At 41.2% G+C, this 25,955-nt stretch overlaps 1 protein-coding gene across 4 annotated transcripts in view; it reads right to left on the minus strand.

The window, feature by feature from the left end:
• The window catches only part of TAMM41 (TAM41 mitochondrial translocator assembly and maintenance homolog), a 51,670-nt gene extending 27,313 nt beyond the window's left edge, over positions 1 to 24,357 (minus strand). For all 4 annotated transcript variants that reach the window (XR_006195362.1, XR_006195364.1, XM_042911007.1 and 1 more), the window contains exons 1-4: positions 23,976 to 24,357; positions 21,234 to 21,416; positions 18,491 to 18,583; positions 11,230 to 11,380 (exon numbers count right to left, since the gene is read on the minus strand). Coding sequence is in view for 2 of the 4 variants with exons in the window: in XM_042911007.1 (XP_042766941.1) it covers positions 11,230 to 11,380; positions 18,491 to 18,583; positions 21,234 to 21,416; positions 23,976 to 24,110 (562 nt within the window). In the remaining 2 variants the exon portion in view is untranslated. The remainder of the gene's footprint in view (positions 1 to 11,229; positions 11,381 to 18,490; positions 18,584 to 21,233; positions 21,417 to 23,975) is intronic.
• Positions 24,358 to 25,955: the final 1,598 nt, after the last annotated feature.

The raw sequence follows: 25,955 nt of genomic DNA on the forward strand, positions 1-25,955 counted from the left end.
GTGTATGGCCATTAAAAAATTACAGTAGTCACACACAGTGAGATGGAAAATGATCATATAATAAGCAAGAAACTAAGACACAAAAGTACAAGAAAACTTGGTAAAAAACCAACAGGGAAAACAAGACAAAAAGATTACAGAAAAATGTTATTTTTGCTCTAATAAGTACACATTTATTGTGGTATGTGTGTGCTTTGCACTGTTACTTTGTTTAGTCCTGGCAAAGCCTTCTAAAGAAGGTACTAAGTATTCCCAATTTTATAGATGAAGAGATTGAGGTGCAAAGGTCCAGCCACCTCTCAGTATCAGGTGAGTGATATTTTAGGTGACTAGTGTTACACTACTTTGCAATTTTCCTCCATTTCCCTCACTTCTATAATGTTGGCACATTACTTCTAGCATTTTTATTATTTATTTATTTATTTTAAAAAATTTATATTTTATTTATTTTTGAGAGCAAGAAAGACAGAGCACGAGCAGGGGAGGGGCAGAGAGAGATGGAGACACAGAATCCGAAGCAGGCTCTAGGCTATGAGCTGTCAGCACAGAGCGGTAGGCGGGGCTCAAACTCACAGACCGCAAGATCGTGAGCTGAGCCAAAGTCAGATGCTTAACCGACTGAGCCACCCAGGCGCCCCTCTAGCATTTTTAAACAGATGCATGGGATGCTGACGTGCTAACTTGGCAAATGTGAATGGGGAGGAGCTGGGTTAACTTTCCTTTGTGTAAATCCTTATGCTTTTATTTAGAGCCTATAAATGGATTCTATCGATCTTTGAAGGGATAGGACATCATCCAACTCTGAATCCAACCTGGCTGGCTCTGAAGTGAAACATCAGTTTGCATCATTGTTGAGTTCTACACATTTGTGTCATTTCTTCTCTTTCTGTGCATTCCACAAAGTGTTCTTGTATGTTAGACAGTAACTTTCTGAAAGTGTGGCTGTATTTTACTAAAATGTAACAGCCGACTAATGCAAATCCTCGCCAAAAGAACAATGGCATGTCATGATTAAAGGAAAGACCTGGAAAATACTAGGGATTCTCTGAGAGCAAGGACTGGGGCTTCTCCACCCCTGCATCTCCAGCTCCTTGTGCGCTGCCTGGCACAGGGAAGGCACATCAGTAAATGTCTGTTGAACTGAATTTGTCCAGCTGCCGTGCAGCACAACTAGGTCAGCCACAGGGAAGAGCAAGCGAATGGGCTTATGACCTGCTTCTTCAGAACATGAATAAAATCGTGGGCACAGCATGACCCAGCACTTTGATCATAAGAATCAAGTTTTCTTACCTCCAGAGACGTTTGCAACAAAACACAGGGACTGAGAAAAACCGACTGCTTTTATTTTATACCTCGACTGCTAAGTTTAAATCTTGACCGCTCCAGCCAGAGAACTGCCAGTCTAGTAACAATGGGTAACCAAAAGGATAATTTCTCTTCAACTTTGAAATGAAAAAAACCCAGAGACTTGTGAAGCATCTGTAGTCAGCCTGCTTTGTGATTCTAGCATGCCTCCAGTGGTCAGGGGCCTTATTACCAAGGTAGGGATGTAAGGGGCTACAGCATACAGTGGTGAGGCCCTGGCTCTCAAGTCTGGCAGGGTCTCAGAGGGACTGGAGATTAACCTTTCCGAGTCGGTTTCTTCTCTGTAAAATGGCTATAACAATCATACTGACCTCACAAGGTTATTTTTATTTTTTTTATTTGAGAGAGAGAGAGAGAACGTGCAAGCATGTGCAAGTGGTGGGGAGAGAGAAAGAGAATCCCAAGCAGGACCCATGCTTAGCATGGCTTGATCTCACAACCCTGGGATCGTGACCTGAGCTGAAATCAAGAGGTGGGCACTCACTGGGTGTCAGTGTCAAATGAGCCACCCAGGCGCCACACAGAGTCCTTTTTAGATTTAAATGAGTTAAGGCAGTAGAGAACGCTTCATACATAGGAAAGTAGACAGTACTGTTGCTGTGATAATGTATTTGGGACGGGGAAAGGATACAGGGCAGAGGAGGCCCTGAGTCCTTGAAGATAATAACTGGCTAACTTTTCCCTCTTAAACTAACTGCAACACAGCCGCTATTTCAGTTCAATAAATATTTGGGTGGCTAGTAAGTACCAGAAGCTGTGCCAGACATCAGAGATATAAAGATATACGCCCTGCTTGAGGCAGCAAGTGCTGTGAAAACAGATCATTTCAGTGAGGGTTACGGAAGTGGAATTTCTTATGTGGTAGTGTTTAAGAAAAGGAGCCCAAATTGGATGTTGATATGGCAGAATAATATTCTTTTTTTTAACAGCGTTTTTTGAGATATAATTCACATACCATACAATTCACACATGTAAAATATACAATTCAATTTTTTAAGTATTTTTAGAATATATTAGAGGGTTATATAACATTGAATTTTAGAACATTTCGGCCTCCCTAAAAGAAACCCTGTACCCATTAGCAGCCACTCTCTGTCTCCCTCCACCCTTCCAACCCCAGCCCTAGATAAAGACTAATCTACTTTCTGTATGTGTAGATTTGCCCATTCTGCACATTTTATGTAAATAGAATTGTACAATAAATGGTCTTTTATGACTTAGTGTTATGTTTTCAAAGTTTGTCATGTTGTACCATGTATTAATACTCATTTCCTGTTCATGGCTAAATCATGGTCCATTGGATAGCTATATCACATTTTTTTATCCATTCCTCAGCTGAGGGACATTTGGGTTGTTTCTACTTTTGGGATTTTTTTTTTGAATAATGCTGCTATGAACATTTGTGTACAAGTTTTCGTGTGGATATGTGTTCTCATTTCTTTTAGGTAGATACTTAAGAGTAGAATTGCTGGGCCATATGGTAACTCTATGTTTAATATTTTCAGGAACGGCCAAACTGTTTTTCCAAAGCAGCTTCACCATTTTATAATCCCACCAACAATGCATGCAAGTTTCGACTTCTCCACATCTTCATCCACACTTGTTCTTGTCTTTTTGATTATAGCCATTGTACGAAGCACTGTTTCTGTGGCGTTAACTGGCATTTCTCTAATGACTAATGATGCCAAGCATCTTTTCATGTGCTTGCTTGCTATTTGTATACTTTCTTTGAAAACATGTCTATTCAAATTCTTTGCCCATTTTTATACTGGGTTACTTGTTTTCTTATTGCATTCCAAGAATTCTTTATACTAGTTCCTTATCAGATACATGATTTGTAAATCTCTTCTCCCATTTATCTAATTTTCCCATTTATCTATTTTTTTGCTGTTGTTGTTTGTGCTTTTGGTATCTATCTAGGAAACCACTACCTAACCCAAAGTCACTCTAAGAGCTTTATAGATTTAGCTCTTATATCCATGATCCATTTTGAGTTAATTTTCTACATAGTATGAGTTAGGAGTCCAACTTCATTCTTTTGCATGTGTACAAAATAATACCTATTTTAAGATGACTAAGACAGCATGTCTAGGAGGCGGTCTAACACACCATTCAAATTGCAACTCCCAAAATATCTCCATGGTGTTAGAAAAGGCACCATATCCCACTAACTCATAATGTAGAAGAGAATGAGATAAGAATAAACAGCTGATGCACTTGGTGATACAAATTTGAATCACCTTTCTTTTCATACTTGAGTGAACACAAAATGGCTGAGTGTAGAAAGGGACAGGGAGGAATCTGGTTTACGATACTGGTTCAGGAAGGCACCAGTATCACAGCCATTTATCTGTTCATTCACCTAGTATGTGTCAGGTACCACTATAAGCATGGGGTAGAGTGAGCCAAAAAAGACAAACATTTCTGCCCTTTACATTCTAGTAGTGGAACAGAGACCAAACACAAACCAACAAGTGAATAAAATAACGAGTGTATCAGACAACAGGAAGTGCTGTGAAAAAAACACAAGCAGAAAAAGATGACAAGGTGGGTGTGGGGGCGGGGGAGGGAGGGAGGTGGGGAGCCACATCCAGGGCCCTGAGGCCTGGGGGAAGACTGTCCCACGTATGAACCAGGAATCACACCCGCCACCACAGATCCTTTGTAGCAGAGCAAAGGTTCTAGAGCCAGACCACTTTTGTTTAAATCCAAGCTTACAAGCTACTTAGCTTCTCTGGGCTTCACTACCTCAAATGTAAGATGGAAGCAATAATAGTAGCTAGTTTATAAGATTCAGGGATTAAATGAGTTAATACATGTAAAACACTTAGAACAGTATCTGACACACAGTAAGTAATCCAAAAACATTAGCTATTATTGACAATTAATATCCCTTCTGGAGTACTGCTTTCTCAGAAATTACCAAGTGACTAAGCACAGAGTTCCAACTGAGGCTTCAGCAAAAGCTCAAGCTTGGCAAGCAGAGAGAAATATGCTTCCAAATTACTGAAATAGTCAGTCTCCAATATGCAAGTTATCCAGTGACACTGCTTGCAAGGTTTCAGATGGTGTGACTCTCATAGAATAAAACTTAATAACTCTCACTCCAGAGAAAGTTTCTTCACTGGCTCTTACCAGGGTCCAGAAATGAGGATGTTTACTCACACTTTACAGGGCTGGCACCCATTACTAATTTTTTTTTTCCTCCAAGAATCACTCAACTGGCAACTTCCTTGCTTTGTCTTATTCCTAGAAGTAGCTGAGCCTGAATTCAGACAACCTGGCATTGAAAGAAACCCATTCTCTCTTTTACACAAGAGTGCTTAAAGGTGTTTTTTACTTCTCAAGGACAGGAAAGGGCCAAATAATCCACTTGATGTAAGTGAACTCTAACGCCTCCTAATTTTGACAAGCACTATTTGGCAACATGTAACAAGTTTTGTAATTCTTATAACTAACAATATAATTCCATTTTGGAGAACATATCCAAGGAAGTTCATGGCCCTCTCTGCCCCCTTCCCCTACAAAGTAATTTCTCCAAAGTGATTCACAGCAGTGTCATTAATAAAATGATAAATGGAGCCAAACTGAGTGTCCATCTACCACTGAACGAGCAAATAATGGTGTCTCAACTTAAGAAAAACTTACGCGGCCAGCAATGATACACGATAACAGTAATGAATAATAACAGTAATCATTTTCTGAGAACCAACTATCAATGAGGTGTGATGTTGGGACTTTTATATATATTATCTCATTGAAAACCTTATTATAGAACAGTTCTTTTTGTTTTACAAAAAGAAAATGGGCTCGGAGAGGTTCAAGCACTTCTACAAAGCTAGTCTTCAAAGTCAGGGCTGACTGCCATCTTTCTCTTTCTTTTGTCTACAACCTCAAGCGGCTGTGTTAGTATCTATAAACACCACGTATCTAAGATAACAATGGCTGAGCATTTACTGTGTGCCAACCACTGTGTTAAGTACATTTACATGTATGATTTAATTTAATCCATATAAAACCCTTCTTTAGAAATGAAGAAACTGAGTCACAAGGTGCTAAGAAACTTGCCTAAAAACAAAAAAATTAAGAGTGCAGCTGAGATACGAACCCATGCCTCTGACTCTACAGTTCCAGCTCTTAAACGCTTCACTAATTCTGCTTTCGGTGAAGTAATTTAAAAAAAAAAAAAAAAAAGCAAGGTACAAAATAAGATACTTGATTTAAGAAGGACTTGACACGAATTTGAATTTGTACGTTTCTCTGAGGTGCTGCTGTAGTTCGAGCCCTCATCACCATTCACACCCTGTCCATCCACCCAACAGAGATGTGCAGGGTGCCCACTATGTACCATGGCATTGTCCCAGAGGCTGGGGATGCACGGTCGGCCAAATGCGAACACAGTCCTAACTATCTTGCTGTCTGCCTGCACGGCTCTCATGGTGGGAGGGGCCCTCCACATGGGTCCTCATCTGTGGTGCTCAGTTCAGATGTCATCCCCCATCTCCCCCGGAGGCCTTCCCTGGTTACACTAATGTAACACGTACACATTCACCTCCCTCCCCTGTTCTAGTGCTGCCACGTGTTTGCTGACTGACTTTTCAACCAGAATCAAAGCCCCACAGTGGCAGGGACAATGCTTGCCTTAATTACTTCCTTCATTCCCAGAGCTTAAAGAGTGCTTGGCATAGGAGACTCTCATCATTATTTGTTGAGTAAGACTTTTTCCTGTTTTAGTCTCTCTGCCTCCTGCACAGTGTTGGCAAAATGATCTTTCCACAGCAATGAATCTCCCACCATCTTGCAATGCCTGAGACCTGTGGCTCCTGCTTGTGTACAGGGTATCAAATTCCACTTTCATTTACCTTTGTATTCAATGCCTTGCCTGGCCTGGCCAGCACACAACCTCTTCTCCAAAATACCAGGGAGGCAGTGAAGTTAAATGGTGAAGAGTGTGGGCTAAAATTGTAGCTCCAGGGGAGCCTGGGTGGATCAGTCAGTTAAGCATCTCTTTTTTTTAACGTTTATTTTTGAGAGACAGAGAGAGAGAGACAGAGCACAAGCAGGGGAGGGGCAGAGAGAGAGAGGGAGACACAGAATCCAAAGCAGGCTCCAGGCTCTGAGCTGTCAGCACAGAGCTGGACATGGGGCTTGAACTCAGGAACTGTGAGATTATGACCTGAATTGAAGACAGATGCCTAACTGACTGAGCCACCCAGGCGCCCCTACTAAGCATCTAACTCTTGATTTCAGCTCAGGTCATGATCTCAGGGTTTGTGAGTTCAAGCCCCATGTTGGGTTCTGCACTGACAGTGTGGAGCCTGCTTGGGATTCTCTCTCTCTCTCTCTCTCTCTCTCTCTCTCTGCCCCTCCCTCACTCTTTCTCTCAAGATAAATAAACATTTAAAAAATAAATAAATAAATAAAATTCTAGCTCCACTACCCACTAACCTACCAGACAAATGACCTTAGACAGATTTGGGCCTCAGTTTTCTAATCTTAAAATTGGGCAATAAATCAGCACACAAAGGAACGGGTTATTGTGAAGGTTAAACTAGTTATTCAATCAAAAATATTGAGAGTCGTTCCTGGCACATAATAATGACTACTGTTTTCTACCATGAGCCACGGACTTCAGTCACATCTATCTATTCCTTCTTCCCTAAACAAGCTGTGTTCTTTCACACTCTGTGCTTTTTTTACACGTGTTGTTTTTAAGCCTATCACTGACTCACTATGACTGCATGTTTATTAATGTGAAGTTCCTTAGAGCAGAAATTATAGCTTTAATTCTTCATGAGGTATGGGACGCTGATTCATTTGATAAATGTTAAACCAGGATCATTATGTAAAATTAGTCATTTTAATAGTTTGTACTTACATGAGAAAGGTCAAGGTGACCCTTTAAAGCTCATTTGGTTTTCCTTTTCTGTTTACTTAAATGCTGACTTCTAAGAATAAGTGAAGGATTAGAAAGCTTACGCCTTCCCAATTTTCAGGCTCTCATCTTCCACCTACTCCTTTCTCACCATCATTTACAACAAAGCCGTCAAGACCGACCCCCAAGGCAAAGTGATCCTTAAATACTATATAAAATTGTAAGGGGTTATTATTACTACTGGTAATACAGACAGCTCTTGTCTCTGCTAGTAACTATGGGCAGGAACTTGCCCAATAATATGGAGAGATGGTGTTTCCTGTCTCCCCATCCCCACCCCCTTCCAGGGAGAAATGCTGACCTACGCAGGTTAGGAACAACATATTGTCTCTCACATGGAAACGGTGCAAAATAAATGTCAAAGCTGTAAATAAAAATGAGATTGGTGGATAATTTAAAGTTTGCAATATTCCGGGGGCTTGGGAGATTTAGGTGGTTTGCAGAAAGGTTAGAATCCAATCAGTTCGGGGCGCCTGGGTGGCGCAGTCGGTTAAGCGTCCGACTTCGGCCAGGTCACGATCTCGCGGTCCGTGAGTTTGAGCCCCGCGTCAGGCTCTGGGCTGATGGCTCAGAGCCTGGAGCCTGTTTCCGATTCTGTGTCTCCCTCTCTCTCTGCCCCTCCCCCGTTCATGCTCTGTCTCTCTCTGTCCCAAAAATAAATAAAAAACGTTGAAAAAAAAAAAATTAAAAAAAAAAAAAAGAATCCAATCAGTTCAAGGATACTGGGTTCTCAGAAGTCTAGGAAAGGCAAGAGGAAAAGCTTGCCTTTCAACACATGGCCTGAGGCAGGTCTCATACCTGTGAAAGGTATCTACCTGCAGGGCCTAGATCCTTCCCTATCCTGACTAGTCCACTCTAATTCCATTATATTATAGAGTAGGTAACCATTAATTGTGCTGTGTCCTGGCCTAGGAACAACCATCATATAATGTTGTCCTAATGGAAAAGTATGTTCCCATTTCTAACCACCGGCTAATAGAATGCTCTTCGCAGAGTGTCTCACATATAAGCTAGGGACCGCACCAAGCTGGATTCAGTTCCCTCTGGAGAACATGTGCCAAATGTTGTGTTCTACATTTTGCAGTAAAAAGAAGCCAACCTCCGTGAAGTGAGTAATGTGGGATCCTTGGTCAAATTCTCAGATCCAAATCTGGGTTAAGCAATAAATAATATAACAATAAGAGAGCAAGAGGAGACCAGATAAGAAATGGGAAAAAGTGGAAGCTGAGAAAGTTAGAGTCAGGCACACCAAGGTGAGGACCTGCCTTATAGGAAGCACGCTCACTCTCTCTCTCTCTGCCCTTCTCCTAGGAGCCCAGGGCAAGCTCCATGCCACTATTAGATATGAGCTCAGACATCACTATCTTAGAGGGTCCTCCCTGACTATCCACCGTTACGGTGGCCTTCATCTTGAGTTATTTTCTTCTCTTCATTGCACTTACCACTATCTGAAATGACCTTACTGCTTCTTTACTGTCTGGCTCTACCTAAGAGAACATGAACTCCTTGAGGAGTCTCACTCACATCATGCTCACCAGTGTATACCCAGGACCTGGGGCAGTGTGTGCCACATGGAAGGCACACTGGAAATGTCTGTTGAACAAACAGGCTTGTTGTGTGAGGTTTCAATGATGGAATAAATGATCAACTTTTCTATAGAACTAACCTCCCCTCAACCCACCTACCTACTCATCTATCTACTTACCCACCTACCTATCTGTGTCTGGTATAGCACTGCTATACTGCTGTATAATAATTATTATAAAAGAAGCAAAAACAGAGAATGATACTGTTATGAGTCAGCAAGTACTCACTGAACACCCAATACCTGTTTCACAGTACAGGAGAAGAGAAGGGTATAAATCACGGCCCTTCCAGGAGACAAAGCAAAAGTCAGCTGAAGACTGATTGCAGCTTGAATGCTAACTTAAAGTCTGCTCATAGGTGCAGGCAGTTATGTCATTTGATAAACTTCTTTAGTCAATGCTCAGAATGTATAGGAACTCCTAGAATCCAGCCAACACTCTGCTGATGTTGATCATGGGGAGAAAATGGAAGAGCAGCAGTGGTGTGGGCAAAGCAGAAATCAGCTCTGCACCTCTCCCACCAAGTTAGCCCTTCAAAAAAGGCTCTGGGTCCATCTTTCTTCACAGGGGGGCATGGGGGCCCCCTTTGCCCACATGTGGCGTGCAGGCCCATTCATCCTGGTACTTAGCCGCACCAGCCTTTGCTCCTCCACTTTCTGCCGAAAGGCAGGGCTGCTGCCACGTGGGGCTGGAAGCAACCAAGATGGAGGTTTTGTCACTTCCTTTCTCCCCAGTATTGCAACTGCAGCTGTAGTCCTGCAAGCTGCCTTTCAGGGAAAAAAAAAGACTGAAGAACAGGCCTTAGTGGTCTCTTTCAGCATTAGATTTCCATGAAATCTTATCTGTACAGGGAGTCAGAAAATGAGTAAACTGCTTTTGCAGTGTTTTGAGCATAGTTCCTTGACTCACACTTAAAAGCTGGGAAAGAAGACATTTATTTAAGACAGTGGTTTTCAAACTATTTTAAAAGTAGCAGACTACTCTTTTGTAAATGAAGTTTTACATGGATCCTTACTACAATAAACAGGAAGGGGGACTCCCCTCAGGTTGTGGCCAGGTCAGGGGCTAGGGGCCAGGGGCTTTATTTTCTCAGCTTTCCCCTTCCCCTCTGAAGGGGGCCCTTGACATATCTGAGGAACACAACTGGTTTAAGGAGAAAGGGAAAGGAAGTTAAGATTGATAAAGAAAGTATTGAATGGGGAAGAAGGGAAAGCTTTTCCTTAATGTGCAAGGAGAGGTGGAGCTGGAAAGTCACCACTTTGTAACCATCATAGTAAAGACTGGTTCAAGCAAGAATCATCACTGAATGCTTAATCTAGGAAGGAAAGTTTGACAGGAAGCAGAATATATTCATGATCTTCAAATGTCTCCCCATGGATTGCTTAGAAGAGAGAAAACTCTGCTTATCAGGGCACAAACATCACTGGTCTGAGACTTCAAAATGTGAATATCATGAAAGACAAAAAAAGGCTAAGGAAGTGTTTCAGATTAAAAGATAAAAGAGAGAGGACATCTTAATAAATGTGATCCCTGACTGGATCATGTACTTGAGGGGGGAGAAAACACTAAAAAGGACATCACTGTGACCAGCAATAACATATGGACTATGGATCCTCAATTTGATAAAAGTACTGTATTGGTGATAAACTTCCTGAATTTGGTAACTGTACTGTGGTTATGTAAGAGAACATCCTTGTTCTTGGGAAACATATACTGAAGCATTTGGCCTGACAGGGACAGGATATGAATGACCTACTCTCAAATAGTTCAGAAAAAAAAACATGATACAGTATTTGCAGATACAGAGAGAGCAGTGGTTTTCCGAGTGGGATCCATAGAGGTGCAATGGCATCATCCACTTTCCAGAAATACAAATTCTTAGGTTCCACCCTCCAGACCTACCAAAGCAGCTGTGTGTGGGTGGGCCCAGGAGTCTGTTTTTACAAGCCCTCCAGGGGATTCTGATGCACACTAGAGTCAGAAAACCACTGGTACAAAGAGAATGACAACACAAATGTGGTGAAACATTAAAATTGGCAAATCTGGGGAAAGGGTATATGGGAGTTTTTTATATCATTATTGAAACTCTTCTGTCAGTTTGAAATTGTTTCAAAATGAAAATGAACAGTAACAACAACAGCAACATTACCCTGGAGTGATCTATATACAGATGTGGGAAGGAGAGACCTTGGAGGCAAATCATGGGGTTCCTGCAGGAACGTGCACGGGAAGTGATGGGATCCAGGACGAAGGGTGCCATGCCTCCTGTGTAGCGTGAGGAGTGGAATGTTGGTCTGCACAACAAATCTCCTTGCAGAAAACGTGAGCACCAGATCTACTAACCTGAATAAGACAGTCCAGCAATCTCTATAAAGAGGTCCTCTTCAGAAAAGCTTTCGGGTAGCATGAGGAAAGCCGTGGTCACAGCACTCTTCAGATTTTTATCAAGGGCTGACCTAAGAGCAACATTCTCATTCATTGCTATGATTTTCACCTGCAAAAAAGCATAACATTCAGAAGAAAAATTGCAGGAGTAGAGTATTGCTCAAGCTACGGGTTTACACATGCACTGGAGCTGTCCCAAACCCTTAGCCCAAAAGATCTTAGAAGATTAGGCCAGCCAACACAAAATAATTGCTATTCTAATAAGCAATCCCAGAGGCTTGCATTTGATGCTAAACCAAAGATACCAGATACAAGAAAGAAAAGAAAGAAAAATTTCTCTCAAATGAATAAACTCTCCATGGGTTTTGAAAAAGAAGTCAGTATAAAAGGAATGAATGTCCTTCGGGAAATTTTGTATTTTACAATTTTATAGTCTCAGTCTTCTTTACTTAATTTCATGGTAGAGAAAGGCATTTAACTCCTTTATTTAGAACTCACCTTTGTTCTTATCCATATATAACCTAAGCACTTCATCCTTTATTTTGAACTTCACTAAGGAAAAAGGAAAGAAAATTAGCTACAGTAGAAGCAGATGGCTTTGGGGATAGGTATGGGTTCAGGTCTAGGGATTTACTAGCTGTATGAATTTGGGCAAATTATTTAACTTCTCTGAACTTAAGTCCTCATCTACAACATGAGGATAAATACGCAGCAAAGAATTGTTTCAAAGATCGAATGAAATGATAAATGCAAACTATCTCATGTACTAGTGAGTGACTTGGTCAATAAAAAGGATTTTTCTTCTGAATACACCCACCAGAAGCTGCTCTCTTTGACTTCCACCAAGTCCATTAAACTACACATTGGTCCAGTCTGTTCTGAGATTCTCTGTTTTGAAGACTGCTCTGTAAAGTCAAGAAAATGTGTTCAACAAGGCTATGATGGCAGGGGGCTGGGGATGGTATCTAGGACAGGGATGCCCAGGTTTGGGGTACTCACAGGTGTGAAAACATTAAAAAGTATGGGAACTGATGATATTGGTTGGCCAGCTTTTTTAAAATAAATAAATAAATAAATAAATAAATAAATAAATAAATAAATAAAAGGAATATTGGGGGGGGGGGGAGAGAAAGAAAATGTGTTCAAGACCCAGCTCCACCTCTTACTAGCTCTGTGACTATGGCCATAATCCCTTATCAGTAAAATGGGGTTAATAACAGAACCAAATTGATAAGGTTGTTGGTTAGATCATGAGATACTGCATATGGACCCGTAGCTTCCTTCTGGGTCTTTCTTGCGGCGTGATTCAAGAGCTTCTCTGGGCGAGGGGTTGTCACCTTTAATAAGCACCAGAATCTCTTGGGAGAGCTTGTGAAAATGCATATTATTAGGTCCACCCCCAGAGTTTCTGATTCAGTGGGCCTGGGTCAGGCCTGAAAATGTACATTTCTAACAAGTCCCCAGTAATGTTAATGCTGCTGGTCCAGGAACCACATTTTGAGAACCACTGCTCTCAAGTACATTCTTAGAAGCAGAAATGCCAAGTTGCTCTTTGGAGTGGCTGTGCCAATTTACACTCCCAGCATGATCCATAAACCATCAGGCTGCTTCTGATTTTCTTAACAAGGAAGGGGTCTAGAAGTCCCTAATAAAGACTCTCACACGAGCGAAATGGATTCGCTTTCCGTACACAATGTGGCGCTGTCACCAAATCTTCCCCCATTCTAGAGAACAGGGCTTAAGTTGCCTTTTATTTGTCAAAGGAAGATGATTTCGGAGAAAAATTAAGATGGCACATAAAAGACATACACTATGAGAAACTCTGAAGTTTTATTGGATGGCAAGGATAAAGGAGGGATGTCTGTCTCAAAATAGAGTTTCTTTTTTTAATTGTAAAAAACAGCATTATGAAACATAACTATTTTATAAACTTAAGAACCTCACTTCTGTCTTTCACCTTTTGTCCCTACTTTTTTTCTAAGGGCATATTTATAACATCCAAACGTCTCAAATGGTAGGTAAGCCACTTTATTCACTACTACCAACTCCTCCCTTGTAATTACAGCACTTAATAGCCCTTAATTAAGCCTTTCAGCACTTGGGTGAGTTTAGCATTACTGCAATCATCTGCAGAAAGTAAAACGAAGGTGCAGTCCAGTAGCCTGACTTGCCCAAGGTTGCATAATGAGTCGATGGCAAAAATCAGGGTAACACCCTTATACTTGGCAAATCCTGCTCTAAATATTTTGAATTATTCTCATGCATTTAGTTAGGGATCTGTTCTGGCTAACTTTTTTTTTTTTTTTTTTTTTGGTGCTGGTTAATTTATCTTGAAAAGATGATTAAAAGCTATGTTAGGGTGCTATAATAACACCTATATTTATTCCTTGAATAACTTTCATGAACTTTGTATTCCATATAGAATGGATCTAGAAGGGGAACCTCCTTATCTTACTAATGGGAAGACTGAGGCCCGGAGGCTAAAAGACTCCCCCTTGAGAAGCACCCCAAGAGAGGACGTAGGTCCCTGATTTATCCAGAGCTCTTTCTACAACCCTGTGACACAGGTTTACTTCCAAAACCCTATTTGTCATCCTCATTCATCAGGTCCTGCTCAATAATTCTTCATCCTCTCTCTTTTTGGTGGCTTTTACAGAAAATAAAAACAGAGGTTATTCTGAGATGCTAACCAATCACAGATGCAAAGAGTAACTTTGGGGAAAACGTTCCTATTCAAAGCAATACACTTGTTCTCTAAGAAAGCTGTTCTACTTAGGTTGTAGAAAAGCAGTCTGTTTGCTATTTAAGGTTAAGAGAGTAAAAATAAAAGCATCCTTACTCAAAGGAAAAATGTCAATTCAGAAGACTCTGCTACTGTGCTGATCTGGCTCTCCAGTGTAAGGTGACCTAGGAACTTGTCTCAGCAGCACTGTTATTTGTGGTTCAGAGTGAAAAGCCAGCGAACTCTTGGGACGCTGCCAGAGAGGCCTGGGAAAAAAAGAAAGTCCTCAGATTTGTGAATAGCTGTTTGTATCTTACTGGGAATGCCCCGACCTGAACCACACAGATAGCATTAGCACTACTGCCAAGGAGAAAAATCTTTACTGGGAAGAGGAAGGGGCAATGCTTGAAGGGACTTTCAAAAGCCCAACTCGGAGAGATTTGTGACTACCTTTCAAAACAGAAAAAAAAGAGAGTCACATGTGGTTTTCTCTAGAATACGGTCACAGGGAGACAGTCCTTGAATTGCAAAAAGTGAAGTTACAGTTCACAAGGAACACAGCCCTACCTAGTGTTCAAACACTCAACCAAATGACACTTCTCACAGAAGTTTCCCATTCCAAATGACCAGAAAGACTAATTTTTCTAAATGGTTACTGCTTGAGGACTAAGAAGAAACACTGAACATTCGAGCTAGTTGAAACCTTATTATACGCCTGTTGGACTGCGGGCTTTTCCAGAGTCAGCAATGTGGTGTTATTATTTTTTTTATTCCTTTAGCAACCACAGAGAAAAAACTTAGTTGTCTGAATAAGTATATTAATGGCTCAAATTTTGCATTTCAAAGGCTAGGGACGCAAACATTTGCTCACAACTGGGCAGAGCCCAAACCAGTAAGTCAGGTTTTCCAACTCTCTTTCAGGGATCTTTAATACCACTGGGAATTTTCTATCTGCAAAAAGCAAATCAATAAATTTACAATATGGTAATAATTGCAAAACTGTGAATATACTAAAAACCACTGAACTGAACACTTTAAATGGATGAACTGTATGATATATGAATTATAGGTCAATAATTTGTTATAAAAAAGCTATATTACTAGCAAAATATTGACATTGTATGTCAATGTGAATGTCTTAAAAATTCAAGCCAAATTATCTAAACATAGATATACAAAAACCCAGACTTAGGTTAAATAAATTAGGGGAATGACTTAATTTTACTTTAGAGTTCTTTTGACCTAAGAAAGGATTGGCCACAAGATTCTGTTAAATACTTTAAATTTCATATTTCATAGAAATATGATTTGGGAAATGACTCAGAAACTTAAAGCTGCCCTAGAAATAAAAATAGTTCATCTCCTCAGTTACAAGGTAAGTTAATGATAAAGTATAATAGAAATTTAATTTACACTCAATTTTTTTCCAGAAATGTCCATCTTTTTATATTTATTTCTTTTATATATATATTTTTAGAGAGAGAACGCACACAAGTGGGGGAGAGGGACAGAGGGGGGGGGAGAGGGGGAGAGGGGGAGAGGGGGAGAGAGAGAGAGAGGATGAGAATCTTAAGCAGGCTCCAGGCTCAACACAGAACTTGTTGTTGGGCTCAGTCCCACAACTCTGGGATCATGACCTGAGGAGAAATCAAGAGCCATTCATTCAACTGACTCAGCCACCCAGGCGTTCCTATATTTCTTTTTTTATTATTATTAATAAACTTTATTTTTTATAGCAGTTTTAGAGTTATAGCAAAACTGACTGGAAAGTACAGTGAATTCCCACATACCCTCTGTATATTCCTTTTAAAGACATGAACTGAGAAATTCTATTTGCAATATGGAAGACAATTTTAGAGCTTTAGACAATATCATTTAACATAAATACTTCTTTGAAAATACATAAAAGCAAAGAATTCGCACTCATATTCTCACAATTCTAAGATCTTCAATTATTTTTTTTTTGTCCACAATGCTATCAACCCTCTTTTTATCAGATTTGTTCAAGTTTCATTACTATTTGCTGCCACCTAGTGGCAAAAATCATTGGTTTAAAGATAGTTATCACCGAATTCTCCGGTTAGCAGTGATTTCTAGGTGATAGGGAAGCTGCTAATGGGTGAAAGTTAATTTGCCCATTTATAATTTTTGATTTTATTTTTTACCATGTGTTATTTTCAAGTGATTCTTAAGATAGCCTAGTTTTCTTGAGTTAGAAACTTAATAAGCCTGAAGAATAGTCATCATTCTTGATAACATTTTCTTTTTCAAGTTAGATGAGAAATGCAATTTTTATCAAGATGGGTGTAGCAGCTACTACTTGTCTTGAGTTGCTGGTTTTATTTTACCAGGATATGTGACATTTAGATGAAATCTGAGGTCATTTCCAGGGCTTAAATTCTGAGATTTCACGGTGTTTCATTTTCTAAAGCTTATTTAAAAAAAAAATGGAAATATTGTAAGCACAAATCATAGTACAGAGCATAATACAACATTTTCACATTCAGTATCTCACTTTATCTCAAAATAACTGAGATAGGCAAGGACAGAGAAAGTAAAGATCATTTCCTGAGTATCTACTAAGTGCTAGACATTTTCTTTCTTTTTTTTTTTTTTTTTTTTTTTTTTACAAATGTTTATTTATTTTTGAAAGAGAGAGAGATAGAGTGCAAGTGGAGGAGGGGCAGAGAGAGAGGGAGCCACAGAATCCAAAGCAGGCTCCAGGCTCTGAGCTGTCAGCACAGAGCCCGAAGTGGGGCTCAAACTCACGAACTGCAAGACCATGACCTGAGCCGAAGCTGGACACTTAACCAACTGAGCCACCCAGGCGCCCAGTGCTAGGCATTTTAGATTTAGGCATTTCTCAAATCCCTTTTAAGGTTGGTGTCTGTCAGCCTCATACACAGATGAGGATGTCCCAAGGCTCAGGGAAATTAAGTCATTGGTGCAGGGTCACATAGCTGGGGAGTGTCAGAGCTGGGATCCAAGCCCTAGATCTGAGTCTAAAATACCCATGTTCTTTCTAGCATTTCCGTTCTGCTTCTACTAGTCACTGCCTTCGTGAGGCAGGCAGGACAAGCACTGTATTTATCCTAGATAAATTACCTGAGGTTCAAAAAGATCAAACAAGTTTCCCAAGTTCACATAAACAGCTAATAAGTGGCATGAATGAATAAGACCCAAGGCTTCTAATTCCACTTGCATTACTCATCAGACTACACATTTTGTAAATTAAAAAAGAAAAAATGGAAAGAAAATTAACATATACAAATTTTCAATTACATCTATTTGTTCAATTATTTTACTGATTATCCAGCTTTACTAGATTGTCTTTATTAGTTATGCAGCTTAGAAATGCGAAATTCATCTACATAAATATGAAGTTATTTCAGTAAGCTTATTGTTTCTGGACTTAAATGTTTTTAGTGAAGTGCACAAGTTTAAAGGGAACAGCTTGACAAATTTTCATACATAGACTTACCCATGTAACTATTGCCCTGATCAAGTGGTTCTGGATGTTCTAATGAGCTGCACTATTAAATTCTAAGCCCAGAAGAAAGGCAAGAGAATTGTGACTGCCCATATATATCAAGAGAGATTTTTATGGCACAACCAAGTGAGCTAAGGTTGTATAAATCTTTTAATTTTTGCCGTAAATGACAAAAAAGGGAGCAGCGTATTCCCTCTTATGGGAAACATTTGAGAACAATCCATGTACCCTGTTGTGGGGCCTGAGACTCTCTAACAGCACAAAAATCATTCCTTGCTGTGACATTAGCAACTGTGACTATGTCACACAGTTCTTAAACTATGAAAAGACTCCTTCATGGAAAATAGGCTATATATCAGCAAAAAAAGAAGAAATGTAATATGTAAATACATGTCAAAAGTTCAAGTCCTTTTCACTTTTTTCCTATGCCCAGGGGGAAGCCTTCCCCCCATAGCCTCCTCTAGTAGAATCCCAAATGAGGGAAGGACTTATTGCAGGATCTCACCACTGGCCTGAGGAGAGTAAGAAAGGGGATCAGAATCTACTCCCCTCTGAATGACTACCTGGTTTATTCCTTTATTCAACAAATGGTTGCTGAACGCTTACTGTGTGCCAGGCATTGTCCCAGGCACTGATGGGATACGTCAGTGGACAAAAACTGCCCTGTGGCACTTACATTCCGAAATGGTGATCTGGGTCATGCTGATAGAGGCTCTATTGAGGCACTGAGCACCTCTTCTGCCATCCAAAGGTACTGCCATCTATAGGTACTGACTCTGAGGCTGATCCATTCAGACAACTGGACTATCTTTAGAGAGCGGGCAGGGGTAGTGTGGGTAATATCTGGATATTGTTTGGCACTGAATTCTATAGGGACTTAAAGGAATCTGAAATGCATTTTTGTTTCTTGGAGTTCCATCTCAATGCAATCACAAAGATGAAAGCAGGGTTAGGTTCAGAGAGGAGAGACATCCTTAACTGTGGCAGCCAATAAAACACTTGCTCACCGGTTTCTGGAGTCGTCCAGCAATGTATAAATTATTCCAGTTGAGGAGATCTTCAATCAAAATACTAGTGCTAATGACCCCATATTTGATAAGCTGGAAAAGAAGAGAAATGGGCATCAAGGAGGGCAAAATACCATACTATTGCTTTTGCAAATGCAAAACCTAAGGTAATAAATTTCTGAGCAGAGTAGCACCTAGATTTCCAAAGCCATTTAAAATCTACCTTGTGAAAACACAAAATCTGTCACAAAGGATTAGTTTCCAAGACTGATCTGTCCCCTCAGTGATGTGAGGTGAAGTGACCACTATCTTTACTCAGGCTCTTGTGATGTTAAAGGCACAACGGCTCTTAGGTGCTGTCTAGTACATATTGGTCCTCCCTGGATTGGAAATAAAAACCGAGTCTGTACCACAGACAGTGTGAGAAGCCAAGATATAGTTCATGGTTCTCATCTGAGAAATAAGAAACCTAATAAATGGCATAACCATGGTAGCAGTGTAAAAACTAGGTCCCTGAATTTCAGTCTGGGCTTCCAACATTCATTTCATCACAGAATACGAGACATTTTCTTTAGAAGTTTTCACCAAATTCCTTTACATAGTGAACTTCCCTTTTGCTACTGAGTATTTCAAACACTTTTGTAATTACAAAGCTACATCTCCAAAAATTAAACCTCTTTATCAGAGCTAAACACATGGAATTATGGCCAAGCTCATTTCAAAAGCAATTTGTACAAACCCTAAATGTAGTTGTTCCAGGTTACAAAATCCCATTTGCTTCAATGAATAACTTCAGACTCACTTTGCTAAACTTCAGTATCCAAACAGCCTTCTCAGGCTATGAATATCTAAAAAGTAGCTAAAGAATTTCAATTAAAAAGTACAGTCTCTTTGGCATATAATTATGCCCCAACATTTGGTTACTGGAGCTTGTAATATTGTTTGAAACCACTAATTAGAGATAGGCTCAGCATAATACTAATTATGGAGAAAGAACAAAGCTATGTGTTTGGCATGACTGAAGCAGACGTGAAAAGCTGCACCGAGCAACAATCTCCCCTCCAATCTGGCTGCAATACTGCAGAAAAAGCCCTTCTTGCTGCAGGCATGTAACAGCTGGGAGGTAATGGAAACACCACTGACCTGAAAGTCACTAACTGTCACTAACGAGTTGCATGACCTTATGAAAGCCATGTTCACTCTCTGAACCTTCATCTTTTCAACTGCAAAATGCAGGTGGAGCAGGATTAGACCTCAACCAGAAAAGTATACATCTAGCCCAGAGGCTATGCAGACATCACCAATCATAGTGCCCATACCCGCCAAGATCAGACAGGTCTTCAAAATCCTTCTCAGGTCAATACTCCAACCTCCTGCCCTTCAAAGTGTGATCCATTGACCAGCAGCATCAGCATCACTTGGGAGCTTGTCAAAAAATGCAGAATCTCAGGCTCCATTCCAGACCAAGTGAGTCATAATCTGCACTTCAAGGAGATCCTCAGGGATGATTTATGGGCATATCAAAGCAGGATTGATCTAAGCAATCAGCAGCATGAAGCAGAACTGGCATAGCTGGCGGAACCTGTATGTCAACAGTAGCCCAGCTAATCTCTGGGAGGGATGTGACATAGTCCCCCATTGGTCCTCTCAGGCTGCGGTCCTGCCCAGGTCTTGGGAGCTCTCTTAGAGACTGGACCCCTTCATGTGAAAGACCCTTTGGCAGGGTTCCTGCTGTCAGACAACACTCTGCTGGGATCTGTGCATCTTATCTGCACAGATAGGGCTGCAGATAGGGGTGAGACGGGGTGCATCCTCAAATTCTACCCACTTGCTGGCACCAGGAGGTTCCTATCATGTGGCACCACATTCTCCCAATTACCCTCTTCACTTCCAACTTCTTCCTGGGAGTATCTGCCCCTCCATATAGATAAGACTAATCTTCACGCTCATCCTTAATGGGCCTGCCTATTCCTCCCACTGACCAAACTAGCGGTTCTCAAAGTGTTTCCCAGACCAGCAGCATCAGCATCATTTGGAAGTTTGTTTGAAATGCAAATCCTCGTTACTAAGACAGTAATCTTAAAAGTTCTTACCATAAGAAAAAAAAATGTAACTGTGTGGTGATGAATGTTAGCTAAATTTATTATGGTAATCATCCTGCAATACACACACATATCAAATTATTACATTGTACACCTAAAACTAACACAATGCTATATAACTATATCTCAATAGAAAAAATACAGGGACACCTGGGTGGCTCAGTCGGTTAAGCCTCCGACTTTGGCTCAGGTCATGATCTTGCGGTTCATGAGTTGGAGCCCTGCATTGGGCTCTGTACTGACGGCTCAGAGCCTGGAGCCTGCTTCAGATTCTCTGTCTCCCTCTCTCTCTGCCCCTCCCCTACTCCCTCTCTCAAAAATAAACATTAAAAATTTTTTTAAAAAAAGAAAAGAAGAAAAGAAAAATACAAATTCTCAAGCCTTACCCCAGACCTACTGAATCAGAAACTCTGGAGATGGGGAACTGCAATCTGTGTGTCCAAGAGGCACCCTAGTGGGTCTGATGCTCATTAAAATTTGAGAACCACTGGCCAAAGGCAAAACTTAAAGACAGTTACTCTCAACCACCTTTATCCAGCAGGAATGCGAACAGTTCCTAATTGCAAGAACATATATATTCAGTATTCTAATATTTAATTTAATAACCACCCAAGTTACAACAAAGGTCCGAAGTCACTTACCCTACCATCACACATGATCAATGGATTATAGTAGACTCCAGCACCATAGTTATTCTGTACAGTGGTGATAATCTTGGGCCCCAAAACTTTTAGGAAAGAGTAATGATTCCAATTTTTTTTCAGGTTCTTTGAATGCCATGCAACAGGGTCATCTACTGTGAAAACAAAGTCCAGCATCGCATTCTGGGAATGAAGAAAAGAGAATGATTTTAGTTTTGATTCCTAGAAAGGCACCTAAATAGAGCGGAAAGCTCCAACATTCTACGCCATTATGAGTAATAAAATAGAAGACCTGAAGCTGTCAGCAAAAATGTAAGCAAGTCTCTGGTACCAATTTGAGCTTGTTTTCATCAATACACATAGTAACAGCAGTACTGACCTGCCCAACATGTACTCTTCCAAATACTTTGAATTATATGCACCATAATTCATTCTATCTTCAAAATAATCTTGCAAGATAGGTACTGTTATCATCCTAATTTTAGAGAAAAAGAAACCAAGGCACAGAGTAAGTTCCATGCCTGTGGACACAAAGCCAGTGAGTGGCAGACACAGTCTGGTTACAAATTCTTTGTGCTGAACCTTATGCCACCTGGCCTTTCATCTAAATGTGTCCCACTCTTCTTCCGGATCAAACAACACAGTATGGCAAAGCTCTGTAAAATATTATAGAAAGGGAAATAAGTTATTTTAATTCTTAGCCATTCACCAACCACTCACTGAGCACCTACAAGGAGCTCTGATAGATTTTGGGGTAGAGATTAAAAAAAGTCTACTGGGGAGAAGAGATGAATTATCACTAAATGAACTTGACAGAGGAATGCAAAATGTACTAATTTCACTTAGAGTGGGGTCAGAACAGGAAGCAGAAATCTTGCTATAAAATCATATTCTTCAAGACTCTGATAAATCTGAGTCCTGAAGAATGTGCAAGAATTAAGCAGGCTTGGTGGAAATATTAGAAGGATGGGGAAGGGAAGGGGGTCCTGTTAAAGGAAAGCATTCTTGTAGATATGAGAGCTGGCCATGTTCCTGATGCTGCATTGAGTTTGATGTGGCTGGAATAGAACACAAGCAGGGGGTGGTGATGAGACCAGAGACGGAGGCTGGTTGCCAGGCTAAAAAAATTTCCTACAGAAGAGCTCCTTGGAGGGTAGACAGACTAAAGGCCGGGAAACCACACAGGCGGTTAATTGCAAAATTCCCAGTGAGAAATGAAAAAGATACTAAGTAAGGCACTGAGGGTAGGGACTGATCTGAAACTTCCTGTTGGAATCTATAAGACTTGTTATCTTGTAGGGAATGAGGGTGAGGGAAAGGGAAGAAAGGGCCTGTTCTTGGAGGAAATTCCAGGTCCACTCAAAGGAAAATCTTCATGCAAAAATGAAGAAGTGGCTGTTGAATCAGGAGGCTAAGGCCTGCTCTAAGTTTTTCAAAATGTAATCCACAAACCACTGGTGAAACTGAAGATTTGGGGTGGACATGTTTTTTAAAAATGTATAATTATGTTAATACAGGTTAGAAAAAATAACTAGCCTATAATAATCTATAGAATTTCCTACAATCTATAATTTTTCACATATTGTCAATTTAAAGCAAAATATCACTTAAATACAGTATAGTTGGGAAAAAGGAAACCCAAGCAACAGCATAGATGGCTCCACCAGGAAGTGAACAAACTTTAACCTAAGGACAGATTACAGCCAGGTGTCCAAATCCAAGAGGGGCCCTATCACAATCTGCACACTTCTTTTTCCTTAGTTTATTAAAGAAGACAGTGAATTGTTAGGCTGTGCATGAACTGCCGCAAGTAAAAATCCAGTTCACCAGACAACATCTCTATTTAGACTCCATTTCCTTTTATGTTAATTCAGCAAAAGCTCTAAAGCCTTAGCGGAGAGAGTCATTAACAGCCCCATTTAAATGAAAATATTTGCCTGCCACTTCTCTGCAAGGTCTTGAATCTTGTCTCCACCTTGAAAGCAAACTTTTTTCCATTTTATTTACGGCGGTGGGGGGGGGGGGGGTGGGGGAGGATGGGGAGGGACTGCAACACAAGGAACACCGTACCCTCACTACTGTTGCGCTCAGCCAACTTTGAAGAGTAACAACTCATAGTCCTAAATAGACTCTTGTTAAATGTTCTGAGCATTGGTAAATATACTGGTCACTCACTGACTTTTGCTGATAACTTCTCTGAGTCTGCCCTGGCCCTTCAGCTTCCTGAAGTCAAGAGGCTCATTTTGTATTTTTTCCCACAGCGATACATGTGACTTTCAAATTTGGCTGCGTTATCAGAATCAGCAGGGTATTTTTTAAAATATCTGAAGCCCAGGTCTGAGCCTACACCAAGTAAATCAGAATCTCCGCAAGTGGAACCCAGGCATCAGCATTTTAAAGTTTCTCGGAAAACTCCAATGTTCTGCCAAGGCTGAGTACGCTGAACCAGCACCAGGCAAATATTTCCCTCCTTCCATCTTGCCTCTGCATCAGCTTTCCCCTCCCCATAACTGCATCTCCTGTTCTAGACCGGAGATAAGTGGGCTCCTACTTATCCTCCAAAATTCAGCTCATGATGTCATTATACCAGGAACACTTTCCCACAGTTTGCACTTTGCTAGCTGATATGTGGAGTGCTCGTAGTAGAGGCAGCTCTAGGGCTCTGGAGGGATCCAAGGCAAAAGGCACCTCGTGAGAGGAGGCCGATTCCCGACGTGGGGCCTGCCCCGGGGCCAGGCTCACCTTCTGGTCTGAACTGGGCCCCACCTGGCGGTACACCCCGGAGCCGTAGGCGAAAGCCAGGCTCAGCTCCTCGGGGAAGTGAGACAGGATCTTGCGGAAGGCCACCCCCGAGCTCTGCAGCGCCTGAAGCGCCATGGGTTCGGGGCTCAGAGACACGGCCCTTGGAGGGGCAGAGCAGGGCGGAGGGCGGGGGGGGGGCAGATACCGGGGCAGGCAGTTAAGGGTGGGGAGTTGGAAGCAGCAGAAGACTGCAGCCGGGGGTGGGAAGTGGAGGGACAGGCGAGGACTCGGGGCTACAGGCCAGCCCCAGCCCAGGACCGAGAAGAGCCGGAGGGTGGTCCAGGTGGTCGGCGGTCAGGCCTGCGGAGCTGCCAAACCCGACCACGCCTCTCGCCAGCACACGCGCTTCAAAGGCGCAAGAGATGACGCTCTTCCGCGGGTGGGGACGCGAGGGCTCCGCGGAGACCCCTGGTGGTCGGAGGAGCGCGCTGCAGGCTAGTCGCCTAGGCAAGTGACTTGGAAAGACGGGTGCGGGAGAGTGTCAGCTACTTGAACTGCTTTTGAGCCTTAAGAATCCGTGTTTGTTCTCATCTCAAACACATTTCAATAAATGGCTATAAAATCATGCATGTGTATTGAAGGATATTTTTAATGAGGTGAAATTCACACAACTAACGTAAAAGTGTACACTTTATGTGCAATTCAGTGGCAGTACATCACAATGTTGTGTTACCATCGTCTCTACCCAGCTCCAAAATTGAAGATTTTGAAGGTTTAGGAAATCACACATAAAATTAAAATCATGTCCATTTCCACCATCCAGAGATGATCACTGTTAAGATTTAGCTGTGATTTTTTTTTTTTTCTTTCTCCCTTAAAGCTCTTTTCAAATCCAGTGATGGGTATGAAAGTGTTCATGCATGGTAAGGACTGCACCAATGTTCTCTGAGGTTTGTATTTCATTCTAAGGGTGATGAAGAGCCTTTGCCCCTTTGCCTCTGGGATTGGGCTCACAGAGGGCACATCAAATGCAATTTCTGGAGGAAATAGGACCCCAGGTGAGAGCTCACCTGTTTATGTATAACTAGAGAAACTTGATAAAAATCACAGGGCCATTCAGGATGTACTTTAACTTCCAGGACATAGACTTTTTAGATACTTGTTTCTTCTTCCCTGACATACATTGCCTTTCAAAAAGCATAAGTGGTAATAGGTGAACTCAGGTAATGTTGATGCCTTTCACATGCAGTTTTCAAGGAGTCCCCTCTACTACCGGATGGCAGGAAGTTACTATCTCCACATTACAGATGAGAAAGCTAACATGTTAGAGAGAGAAAGCAATGTGCTTAGAATCACAATAGCCTGTGGCAAAAGGGGAGCTAAAATCCAGGGCTGAATGTTAGTTTAGATTAGAACGGGGTAAGCAGGGGGAGGGAGAGCAATTAGGATGTTGTTACCATAGTTTCACTGGGAACTAAAGATGCCTGGCCTGGGATGATAGAGGCAAGGATGAGATTAATTTAATTTGAAAAGTGATTATGTGAATTCAAACTCTGTAGGATCTCAGGGTCTATAAAGGGGAGGGACAAGCAAATCCAGAACTCGTAACATACAGTAATGAAGCTGGGACACCCAGCATCTGGCGAGACCTCTGATATAGGAGCATTGATCAGTTCTGGCTCTGTGGAGAGAGACCAGAGGAGATTTTGCAGTGATGGCATCTGAGTGGGGGCTTGAAGAATGGGTAGGATTTTATCAGGCAGAAGATAGATGAAAGGAAGTTTTACAAAGAGATTGATAGGCCATGATGACAATAATTATAGGTAATATTTGTTCATTTATTTATCATTCCCAAGCACTTTCTTTTTTAAAAATTTTAATTCTGGTGTAGTTAACATTCCGTGTTACATTAGTTTCAGGTGTTCATTATGGTGATTTAACAGTTCCAAATATTACTGCGGGCTCATCAAGATAAATTCC

Source organism: Panthera leo, chromosome A2 (assembly GCF_018350215.1).
Source record: "Panthera leo isolate Ple1 chromosome A2, P.leo_Ple1_pat1.1, whole genome shotgun sequence".
Lineage (NCBI taxonomy): Eukaryota > Metazoa > Chordata > Mammalia > Carnivora > Felidae > Panthera > Panthera leo.